Source organism: Cnephaeus nilssonii (genome assembly GCF_951640355.1).
Source record: "Cnephaeus nilssonii genome assembly, chromosome: 13".
NCBI lineage: Eukaryota > Metazoa > Chordata > Mammalia > Chiroptera > Vespertilionidae > Cnephaeus > Cnephaeus nilssonii.
The window spans coordinates 36,977,299-36,989,884 of record NC_137084.1 but is presented as its reverse complement, the minus strand read 5'-3'; the positions used below and the strand labels follow the sequence as shown (position 1 = coordinate 36,989,884).

The 12,586-nt window shown below is 43.6% G+C and overlaps 1 protein-coding gene across 1 annotated transcript in view; it reads left to right on the top strand.

Moving 5' to 3' along the window:
• Positions 1-945: 945 nt before the first annotated feature.
• The window catches only part of SWAP70 (switching B cell complex subunit SWAP70), a 67,977-nt gene continuing 56,336 nt past the window's right edge, over positions 946-12,586 (top strand). The window contains exon 1 of the mRNA XM_079787857.1: positions 946-1,121. Coding sequence (XP_079643983.1) covers positions 1,023-1,121 — 99 coding nt within the window. The 5' untranslated portion in view covers positions 946-1,022. The remainder of the gene's footprint in view (positions 1,122-12,586) is intronic.

Sequence of the window (12,586 nt, the reverse complement as noted above, 5' to 3'; positions counted from 1 at the left end):
TGGAGTTGGATAAGTTCTTTTGAAAGGTCCACCCATTCTGATTAGCTACTATTAATCTGATAGTAAGATAGGCGGAGTGATTGGCTGGGGTCCTCGAGGTTTTTATGCAAGGGCAGAAACACCAGGAAGAGCCCCATAACCCAGGTCAAACCCTTCCTAAATTGTACACTGACCCTCAGTAGCTGAGGGTTACAGGAAAGGTTGCTGGCCCTAGCCGGTTTGGTTCAGTGGTTAGAGCATAGGCCTGCGGACTGAAGGGTCTCGGTTCCATTCCAGTCTGGGCACAGGCGGGAGGCAACCAACGGATGTGTGAGTGTGCCTCTCTCACATTCACGTTTCTCTCTCTCTCTCTCCCCGTCCCCGCCCCTCCCTTTCACTCTCTAAAAATCAATGGATCGGGTGAGGATTAGCAACAACAACGACTCTACACCCACTTTGAGCCTCGGCTCCAGCTACACTGTAGGCATCAAAAAAACGTTTGCGAAATGAATGAACCAACTTCCCTCGAAGCCCTCCCCCCTCCCATCCCCCGCCTCATCCTCTCCCTCTAGGACTGCACTAGCATTCGAGCTCGCGCCGGCGACTTTTCGGGGGGCTGGTCTGGTCTCCTCAGACGGTGACCCCGTCCCCGGATCAGGACCGGGGCGCCCCTTTTCCCTGCGGGGCGCCGCTGGAACCGGACCGGGCGCTCCCTTAGCCTCTCACCGTCTCCCTCGGGATGGAGGCTCCGGTGGGAAGGGCACCCGGGCACCCACATGGCCCGAGCTGGCTTGGGGAGCACTAGGGGGCCGCGGGGTGCTGTTTACGGCCCCAGCCGGGGCGGAGGGCCACCCCGCGCTCCCGCCCCCGCCCGCGGCTCTGGGAGGGCGCCCGGGGCGGGGGCGGGGCGGGTCCCGGCGGGGCGGGGGCGGGGCCGGCCGAGGTCAGGTGACCGTCGCGGCGGCGGCGGCGGAGGCCGAGGGTGTCGGACGCGCAGAGGCTGGCGGCGCGGGCTGGGCAGTCGGCGGAGGACGGCCGCGGCCATGGGGGGCTTGAAAGACGAGCTGCTCAAGACCATCTGGCACGCGTTCACCGCCCTGGACCTGGACCACAGCGGCAAGGTCTCCAAGTCCCAGCTCAAGGTGGGCGCCCCGCCGCCCCCTGCCCGGCCTCCCCCGGCCTCCCCCGGCGCGCCGCTCCGCGGGGTGGGAGCGGGGTCCGCGAGGATGCCTCCCGGGAGGGGCGGGCGGGAATGCGTTTGTTTGCCCCTGGCCCTCGGGCCGGTGCGGTGCGTTCGTCCCCTCTGGGCTCCCGGGGCGCGGGTGGGGTCTCGGAGCGGCGAGCCCGCTTCTCTGTGGGCGCGGGAGGCCCCCCCCCCCCCAAAAGTTTCAGACTCGTAGAGGGCGTGGGAAGCCCCCGTGGGGAACCTGCCCAGAACTGACCCCTGACTCTGGGAGAGGAAGGGACTTGCCCGAGATCCCCGGGCCGAGGCTTTTGCAGCGGGACTGCCCGCACCCCGGCCCGCGGCACCCAAGGCAGCGGGGCGCTTCAGAGGAGGCAGGAGTGCCCCAGAGCCCGGCCTCCCCCTCCTCCTCCGGGAGGGGCTTTGGCGATGGAGGGCGCTGTGTGGTTGGCGGGGAAGGACTCCCCACCTGGCGCCCTCGGGTCTGGACCTACTCGCGGGTGTGCTGTGTCCCCCAGGGACCTCAGCTCCCGGGGCGGAGCGCGGATCTTTCCGGCACCCCGCAGGGCACCTGCCTTTGCAGACGCTGTGCGGTGACCGCCGAGGCTCCCGTCGTTAAGTGCGGGTCTAAGGTACAAATAAAGGAATGCTTGTAAATGGAGTTCACCCCAAGCAGGGGAGGTGGCACCCAGCCAGCAGAATTTGGCAGCGTCTTGAGGGTGTAAAATATGGAAACGGACAAGAAGAACCATTCACAGGCGTTTTCAAATATACACATTTTGGATCTGAAGGTCGGGTTTTCTTAGCCTCTTCTGGGAATTAGTTTCTGAAGATTGGGTTTGCTCTGTGTGTTTTGTGCAGCAGTCAGGAGGTGCTTATGAGTAGTGGCTTTTGTGCCAGTGGGATTTAGCATTCTCCCTGGGTTTCTTTTGCATCCTCTTCTTTTTCTCATTTGTAAAATCATACTCTGAAGGATCCACGGAAGTCTGGGAGGGTCCGCAGAAATCATCCGCTTCATCTTTATTTTACTTGCTTTCTTAAATGAACACAGTAAAGTGGACATTTTTTGGTGTATGGTTCTATGGGTTTTAACAGATTTATTTAACCACGACCAAAATCAGGTTTCCATCAGTCCTCTCATCCCAGGAAGCTCCTTCGTGCTGCCCCTCATCCTCAACTGTGGGCAGTCAGTGATCTGTTCTTCATTGCTGTGGTTTTGTCTTTTCCACAGTGTCATATAAATGGAGTTGTACAAGTATGTAGCCTTTGGACAGTGGCTTTTGCTTTTTTACAAAATATTTTTATTGATTTTTAGAGAGGGAGGAAGGGAGAGGGAGAGAAACATGGATGTGAGAGCAGAACATCCATTGACTGCCTCCTGCATGCTCCCGACTGGGGCTTGAGCAGGCAACCCAGGGTGTGCCCTGACCCAGAATGAACCAGTAATCTTGCAGTGCAGGGAGGATACCCAACCAACGGAGCCACACGGGCCAGATGGACACTGGCTTCTTTTTCTTAAAAAAACAACAACAAAAAAAACAAAAACAAACAAACAAACAAAAAATACACCATTTTAAAAATTGATTTTTAGAGGGAGGAAGGGAGAGGGAACGAGAGATAGAAACATTGATGAGAGAGAATCATTTATTGGCTGCCTCCTGCACCCACCTCACTGGGGATAGAGCCCACAATCCCCCGCATGTGCCCTGACTGGGAATGGAGCCATGACCTCTGGTTCATAGGTTGAAGGAAGCTCAACCACTGAGCCACACTGGCTTCTTTTACTCAGTATAATGCCTTAGCGTTTCATCTGTGTTGTTGTGTATATCAATAATCCTTTTTTAAATCAATAATCCTTTTATTGCTAAGTAATATTCCAGTGTATGGATGTACCGTAGTTAATCCTGTCACCCTTGAAGAACATGGGTATTATTTCTAGTTTTTGGTGATCATGAAAAAGAGCTGCATTTTGCTTTTTACTGGTTGTATTTTTATTTTGAGAATACTTTTAGTGAAACAAGGAAGGGCTTAGGATAGAAGAAGCTACAGGAGAGGGCCTAGGTAGGGTCACTGATAAGTCAGGGAAAAGGGGGCCTTGGAAACAGGTTCAGAAGGTTAGTCTGGAAGGAGCTGTTGCTGCCCATTGCTCCTCTGGTTGCAAGTCTCCTGGGGACCCTTAGAGTTTAGGAGATGCTCACCTGAGAGGGAGGGAGAGCATGCCACTTTTTACTGTTTTTACTTTTAATTTACCTGTACCACTCTATGTATGTATGTTAATCCTCATTAGAGGATATTTTTCCATTGATTATTAGAGGGAGTGGAAGGGAGAGGGAGACACACAGAGAAACGTGGATGTGAGAAAGACACATCAGTTGGTTGCCTTCCCCAGGCACCTCGACCAGGGCTGGGGATTGAACCTGAAACTGAAGTATATGCCCTTGACTGGAATCAAAACTGGGACTCTTCAGTCTGAGTAGTGATGCTCTATCCACTGAGCCAAACCAGCTAGGGCTGTGCCACTATATTTAAAATGGTTTCCTGTAGATGTTATATACTTGGGTCTTGTTTTTTAATCTATTTGGATAGTCTGTGTCTTTTAATTGGTGTATTTGGACCATTTACATTTAATGTAATTATTGATATGGTTAGACTTAGGGCCACTATTTTTTTTATTGGTTTCAGTTTGTTTTATCTTTTTGTTCTGTTTCTCTTTTCCTTCCTTTTATTATTTTATTTTTTAAAAATATATTTTTATTGATTTCAGAGAGGAAGGGAGAGGGGGAGAGAGATAGAAACATCAACGATGAGAGAGAATCACTGATTGCCTGCCTCCTGCATGCCTCCTACGGGGGATTGAGAGCCTGCAAGCCGGGCATGTGCCCTGACTGGGAATTGAGCCATGACCTCTTGTTTCACAGGCTGACTCCCAACCACTGAGCCACGCTGGCTGGGCCCTTCCTTCTTTTAGATTATTTGAATATATTTTAATATTTCATCTTATTTTTTATTTATTGACCTTAGAGAGAAAGAGAAAGAGAGAGACACAGAGAGAGAAAGACACAGAGAGAAAGAGGAACATCAGTTTTGTTGTTCCACTTATTAATGCATTCCTTGGTTGATTCTTGTATGTGCCTTGGCATATCCTTGGCGTATCAGGACAACCCTTAACCAACTGAGATACCTGGCCAGGGTTTAGGATTCCATTTTAATACTGAATGTTTTACTATATTTATTTGTATAGTTTTAAAAATAATTGTGCCAAGGATTATAATATATGTACCTAACTTTTTACAGTCTATTTAGAATTAATATTTTACCACTTTAGCCGAAACCGGTTTGGCTCAGTGGATAGAGCATCGGCCTTTGGACTGAAAGGTCCCAGGTTCGATTCCGGTCAAGGGCATGTACCTTGGTTGTGGGCACATCCCCAGTAGTGGGTGTGCAGGAGGCAGCTGATCAATATTTCTCTCTCATCGATGTTTCTAACTCTCTATCCCTCTCCCTTCCTCTCTGTAAAAAATCAATAAAATATATTAAAAAAAATATTTTACCACTTTAAGAGGAAGGTAAAAACCTTATCACCACATAGGCTGCTTTTACCTCCCTGCTTTATTTGTTGTTGTCATATTGATTAATTTTCATACATTGAAAACCCCATCAAACAATGTTAAACATTTTCAACCATTGTTTTTATTTGAAAGATCTTTCAAGAGAAGACTAGTGTTTTTTCTCCCAGATTCTCCCAGATTACTTCTTAATTTTATAGATAAGATAGATGAAGCTTCTGAGATGTTTGGTGACTCACCCAAAGTCATAGTTGTAAGTGCAGTAGTAGCTAAATTTAGAACCAAGATTTTCAAACTCTTCTTCATTTTTTTCTCTTCCAGTTGATTGCACCTGAGATATTTTCTGTTACTTTGTTACGCTCCATAATTGTCCTTGTGGCTGCTGTTAGAAGAAGTGTTCAGATTATTCTTGACTGTAGGCTTGGCAGGAAGTATTCAAATCCCTGTTCATAGTTTTCATCCACAAGATGCTGATAATGTAACTGTGCAATTGTATTTTTTCTCTTCCTGTCTACTTAACTGAGAGACTTTGGTATTGATTTAGTTCTGTTCATCTTGCTAATGTTCCTGGAATTGAAAATATAAAAAGAAAACAACTTTTATTTATGTCTTTGTTTGTTTTGACTGTGATGTTTGATGTTCATCAATGTATTGGCTAGGCCTAGGGTTTTTGCCTGAATTTGTTCGTTCATTCATTTGTTCATACAACAACCTTTTGTGTGTTTACGCTGTGTAAGGTACCATGATAATTTCATAAAAAGATTAGTATTTGTGAGCTCTTCATAGTTAATATCTCCTGGGAGGATATATAGTAGGGCCTCTCCCAAACCCCCATCCATGGTTGAACTTTTCACGGTTTCGCTTTCCATTGTTTCCGTTACCAGTAGTCAACCATTGTCCAAAAATAGTAAATTAAAAATTCTAGAAATAAACAGTTCATGTTTTAAGTTGCCGGCCGTTCTCAGTAGTGTGATGATGAAATATGATTGATGTCATGTCTCTCCCCCAAACCCCATCCAACCCAGTTCCTCCCCACACGATCCATCCCAGTCCTGCCCTGGACATGAATCTTTTGTTTGTCCAGCATATTCACGCCATATACACTATCTACCTGTTAGTTCACTTAGGAGCCATCTTGATTATCAGATCAGTTATTGAGAGAGACCACATTCACAGAACTTTTATTACAGTATTGTTGAAGTTGTTCTATTTTATTATTAGTCATTATTAGTTGTTCTATCTTATTATTACATTTTATTATTAATATCTCTTACTGTGCCTAGTTTATAAATTAAACCTTAAAAAATAAATTAAACCTTGTCATGGGTATGTTTGTATAGAGAAAAACATAGTGTATATAGAGTTTGGTACATTCATGGTTTCTGGCATCCACTGGGGGTTTTGGAACATATCTGCTAATTATAGGGACTATTGTAATTGTTTCATAAAATAGCAGACTGAAAATTACATATCCAAAATGATACTACATATCCAATTGATCACTTTAAAAAAACTATGGGCATTCTAATATATTTTGACATTTGTCAATTTTTGACACAATGAATGGATACATTCACTAATTATTTAATGAACACTTAATGTGCTAGATACTGTGCCCAATGCTAATAGTAAAGGTGGAGGAAAAATAAACAAATATGAGTCTTTGCCTTAAAGAGTTTAAATTTGGTAGGAAAATAAAGAAAATGATCAACCATTAGAGAAGGCTAGATATCTATAGATATAGATGGGTATATATCAGACAATTACTGTTTCTTTAAGAAATGTAAAGTCTGGTTATAGAGATAAGAAATACAGAAATATTGCCCTAACTGATTTTTGTTGTTGTTGATGTTGTTAATTCTCACCAGAGGATATTTTTCCATTGATTTCTTTTTTTTTTAGAGTGAATGGAAGGGAGAGGGAGAGTCAAAGAGAGAAACATTGATGTGAGAGAGACACTTCGATTGGTTGCCTCCTGCATGTACCCCGACCAGTGCCGGGAACCTGCAATTAAGGTATGTGCCCTTGACTGGAATCAAACCTGAGACCCTCCAGTCCGCAGGTCGACACTCTATCCACTGAGCCAAGTCAGCTAGGGCGAATCAGCTAGAGCACCTGCCCTCGCCGGTTTTCTATATGATTTTTGTTTTTGAGGTCTTTGATGGCTGGATATTTAACTGGAGTTGATGTTGGGAAGTGTGGGGCTGTTGGTACAGGATCTGGTAGTTGAAGCTTGGAAAAAGGAGAGAAAAGATTCATCAATGTTCTTGGGGATGGTTACAGTAGGTGGTGAGAGGAAGAATAGAAGATAGGGGACCAGAACCAGAAATAAGAACACTTTATTATTATAATTACTAGAGGCCCGGTGCACGAATTCATGCATGGATGGGGTCCGGCTGGCCTGCCCTGATGCGGGTACATCGAGCTGGGCTGGGAGAGGAGGGGCCATGGGCGGTTGGTTGGCCAGCCCCGCCCCCGATCAGGGTGTTGGGGGCCGATTAGGGGCGGGGCCAGCTGGGGGGAGGGGCTGTGGGAGGTTGACTGGCCAGCCCTGCCCCTGATCAGGGTGTTGGGGGCCGATTGGGGGGCTGGGTTGGCTGGGGGGAGGGCCAGTCGGGGCCTGGATCAGGCTGGTTGGCTGCTGCAGTGCGTGTCATAGCCACTAGTCGTTCTGGTCATTCTGGTCGTTCAGCGTTCCGGTCGCTGGACTTTTATATATATAGATTATATACATCTATTTTGGAGATTGTAAAGTAATGAGATAGATTTTTCCTTGCCAAAGCTCATGAACTACATATTTCTTCTCTAAAAGTGAAATTATGAGTCTGGCTGGTATTGCTCAGTGGTTGAACTAGGAGGTCACGGTTCAATTCTGGATCAGGGCACATGCTTGGGTTGTAGGCTGGATCCCCAGGGTGGGGTTTGCAGGAGGCAACCAATCAATGATTCTTTCTAATCATTGATGTTTCTCTCTCCCTTCCTCTCTGAAATCAATAAAATATATATTTAAAAATAAAACAAAAGAGAAGTTATGAAAAGTTTGGGGTATTGGCATCATCTTGGAAATAACTTTATTTTTTACCTTTAAGGAGAATATCTTCTTGATCTTTATTAAATACCCTCCTCACACACCAAAAAAAAAAAAAAAAGAAAAAGAAAAAAGAAAGACAAGAAAAAGAAAGGCAACCACTGCTGTCTCTCTTTCCTTACCTTGATCCTTCCTCTTCCTCCTGCATTTCCTGTGATCTCCTGGGCTTTTCCCCGGCAATCGTGGACCCTCTGCAGGGGACCTCCATCTCTCTGGCTCCAGTTGTGGCACTTCTGGCTCCCCACCTGAGTTGCAGCTGTATCAGTTTTCACCCCCATACTCAGCATATGCACCCCATAGAAGTCATCAGCGCTTATTAGCTTAATTTGCATTTGGATTATTGGAAGGCAACTCATTTTATTGTCATATTGATTTGGTCTTAGTCTGTTTTTTAGGCTGGAATACCGAGAACAAGACACAAAACTAAATTATTATTTTAGGCCAAGCTTTTTCTAATTGTGTCGAGATCTGGTTTTCACAGCTGCTGAAGTAGCAATAGGCTAATGGTGGGGAAAGAAATTTTTAGAAACACATTCTTCACTTGCTTTTGCTTGTATTTATGAATAGTCCTTCCTTAGAACAAACTATTGTTTGTTTTGAATACAATTTTGGTATACTCTATGAGAGTATTAAGAACTACTAAGAGATTGATGAAAACTTCAAAAAAATATCCATAGGATAGTGCTAGGTAGCTATAGGTAGCTGAGTAAATATTATTGAGTTTAATGTCAGAAAAAAAATTTTTAATCAATGTTTTCCTTGGTTTGGTTTTGGTGTTTGTGCTCTTGTGAATGTGTGTGTGTGTGTGTGTAATGAGGATATGTGTGGATTCCATATTTTAGGAAACCTTACTAATATGCCATTTGAAATAGACATACTTTTAGGTTATGATATAAACTTGCAGAAGTCATAATGAAAATAGGTATAGGGCATATTTAAAGTAGAGACAATAATTATTTTTCCCACTGATGGTTATAATAATCTTGAAATTATTTTGAATTTATTATCCTTGCTGAAGGATACCAAATCTCCAGTGTTACTCGGAAATACATGTAATTCCAAGAACATAAAAAGATGAAACCTATTTATTATTTAAACATGTACATAAAAAATAAACTTTCTGAATAATTTACATATCTCCATGGTATAAAATTCATAAAGTTCAAAAGGACATTCACAAAAGTGGAAAGTTTCCTCCAACATCTGGCCCTACCAGTTCCCTGTCCTGGAGCTAGCCATTATTACTAGTTTCTTATGTTCCTTCCGGAGATCAAAATGTACCTTAGCAATACTCTTGTTAGTGTACGTGTTGTCTTCATCCTCTTAAGTATAGCAAAATCCAGTGATATTTTTGCAACTTCTATTATAGCTTCACTTTGCAATTGTGGTTGTAGGCTGAATTACATGTCCGTGCTGGAAATGTCTTGAAATAAGCTTATTGGCTCTGCACTTTATCCTGTTCTTTTTAGAAACCCAGGATTTTGTTTTGTTTTGCCCTTTTGAAGTAAAAGGGCCTACAACTAGTGAGGATCTAAATAAAAAAAATTTTTTTTAAAGGAACAACATGGGTAGTTTGAATCTTATTTGTTTTTCAATGATAGATTTTCAACTAAATGGTTTTATTCTTTGCTTTGTAGATGCTTTATGTATCTTGTGAATAATGCCCTGTGTTCTGTTCTCATGTAGGCATTTAGTCTCAACATTTTTTAACCTTGCTGGTTACAAAAGTAAATGAGCCAGGCCAGTGGTGAGTGGAAAACACAAAGGAAGTGAGAGGCAGTAAAGGGCATTTATTGTGTGAAGCACAATGTAAAAGATATGGTTGATTTTTGTGAACTTGGCATGCATAGTATTCCCTCCCTAATCTTTAGTGATTTTGTTTCTCTTAACCCCTGCTGTAAAAGTTTTCTGTTGAGGAACGAAAAAATCTAATTTTAAGAAGTGGGGTTAGGGGATTGGAGTCATGAGTGAGCCATTAAAAGTCTGTAAACATTATATTTCACCGAAACAAAACAGAAAAGATAGCTCTCCAAATAAAGAGCATATAAGAGACATTAAACACATTTTAAAAATATGTTTTATTGATTTTTTACAGAGAGGAAGGGAGAGAGATAGAGAGTTAGAAACATCGATCAGCTGCCTCCTGCACACCCCCTACTGGGGATGTGCCCGCAACCAAGGTACATGCCCTTGACCGGAATCGAACCTGGGACCCTTCAGTCCCCAGGCCGATGCTCTATCCAGTGAGCCAAACCGGCTAGGGCTTAAACACATTTTAAACAGTAATAATGGATCCTGGGTTATTTCCTTTCTCCATTTCTTACTTGCTGGAAACTTTATGTGGGAGAGCTTGGAAGCTTTTTTAAATACACATAAACTTTTGCTTTAATCAAAGGTAATATGCAACCGTGAGGCGCTTTCAGTAGCGTGCAGCCCTCTGTCTTTCTACTCTGAAGACTCAGAGCTTGTAACCTTTCTGACCCCCATTCTGTGTTTCCTTTGGGGTCTCGCTGCAGTCCCAGAGGTGCACAGCTGGAAGCTAGAGATGAAAGAGACTTTGTGTGACCTTTCCCACTTACTGTTCGCCCTCTCCATTGAGTGGCACTTCTCATTCCCTCTCCACAGGAGGGTTGTTATAGTCCCCTCAGTGGGATTCAGTACATGGGAACTCAGTGTACTCCCACTTGCGTGTGTCCCATTGCTTCCTACCACATAAGTCTAAGGTAGCCCCTTTGCCTCAGCTTTTTTTCATCTTCACGGAAGCTTCATTTCATAAATTTATTTTTCTGCTCTGCTTTATTCTTCGCATTCTACCTTCAGGTTATATATATATATATATACACACACACACACACACACACACTCAAAATCTGTGTCTTCTTGAAAATGCAATCCTCAGCAATTAATTAATTAATTGTAGAAAGGTATTTAGGAGTAAATCTACATGTACTTGAATTTCATACAAGGGGATCTTATACTTAGAGAGAGATTTCTGCAATATTAGAAGAACTAATTAAAACATATTTATTGATTCAGAGAGAAAGGGAGAGGGAGAGAGAGATAGAAACATCAATGATGGGAGAGAATCATTGATTAGCTGCCTCCTGCAGGCCGATGCTCTATCCCCTGAGTCAAGGGCAAAGAACTAATTTTTAAAAAATCTTAGGACTCTCTCTCTCTCTCTTTTTTAAAAAAAGAATAGTTTATTGATTTTCAGAGAGAGAGGAAGGAACAGAGAAACATCGATGTGAAAGCACAGCATTGATCCGCTGCCTCCTGCACACCCCGCACTGGGGATCGAGCCCGAAATCCGGGCATGTGCCCTGACCAGGAATCAAACAGGCAATCTTCTGGTGCACGGGATAACACCCAATCAACTGAGCCACACTGGCCAGGGCCATCTTAGGACTCTTCTATGTCTTCTATACCTTTTGCTTCTGTAGGAATGATTAGCTTTATGACTATGTTGGATTGGGACCAGGAGAGTGGTGTGTGTGGGCATGGTGTACCAGCCAGAGTGACACCGGTTAGTGGTTCTGGACAACTGGCCAGATGGTGGAAGCTATCAGTATTTCACTGGAAAACAGCTCTGGGAGGATGGAATAGTCGTTGCCTTACTAGGCAGCACATCCCATCATTTCTTTCAGTTCACAGGGTGATGGATATCTCAGCCAGATTGCTGTTAATTTGGAGTTGAGAGCAGGAGCTGGTGGCTTAACTCTCAGTGACTTTCTTCAGTGATGATTTGAGGAATTGCTGGTAGGTAATGGGACAGCAGACTGTTAGTAGCTAGAACTAGACTGGAATTCTGAGATTCTGTACCTTGGTGACTTTGGGATATTAGCTTCTTGTGCTTTAAGATTATCCGTTAAATGGGAATAAGACGACATCGAACAACATGCATGCTTGCACAGATGCAGCTCCCAACCTTTATGTGTGACAACAGAACATTTGCTAGCCACCTATTTCCGACCAAACAATAATGTTAAAGAAAATTGATCTATAAAACATTTTATGAATTTGAAGGTTTTAATCTACTGAGCACCTTTTGTTAGGGACTCTGAGGAAGAAATAAATATACAACATTGTTCCTTACCTCGAGGAGTGTATGGTTTAATAAGAAGGTAATACATGAAATGACTCCAATAAGACAACATAGAAGCACATTCTACAGAGAGTGGAAAACGAGTGCTCCGGACCCTGCTGTCCAGTACATTAGCCATTAGCCACATTTGTGTATTAAACATTGAAGAGTGGCTGGTCAGCCCTAGCTGGTTTGGCTCAGTGGATAGAGCGTTGGCCTGCGAACTGGAGGGTCCGGGGTTCAATTCCAGTCAAGGGTACATGCCCGGGTTGCAGGCTCAATCCCTAGTAGGGGCCGTGCAGGAGGCAGCCAATCAATGATTTTCTCTCATCATTGATGTTTCTATCTCTCCCTCTCCATTCCTCTCTGAAATAATAAATAAATTAAAGAACAGGCATCTTTAAAAAACAACAGCAAAGAAAAGTGACTAATCAGAATTGAGATGTGCTGTAAACATAACATATATACTGGATTTTAGAGAATTTTAGTACAAGGAAAGAATGTAAGGTATCTTCCAGTAATCTTAAAATATTGATAACATGTTGAAGTTATAATATTTTGGATATATTATTAAAATTAATTTTACCTGCTCCCTTTTACTTTTTAAAAATGTGGCTATTAAAAATTTTTAATTTCAGCCCTAGCCGATTTGGCTCAGTGGATAGAGTGTTGGCCCATGGACTGAA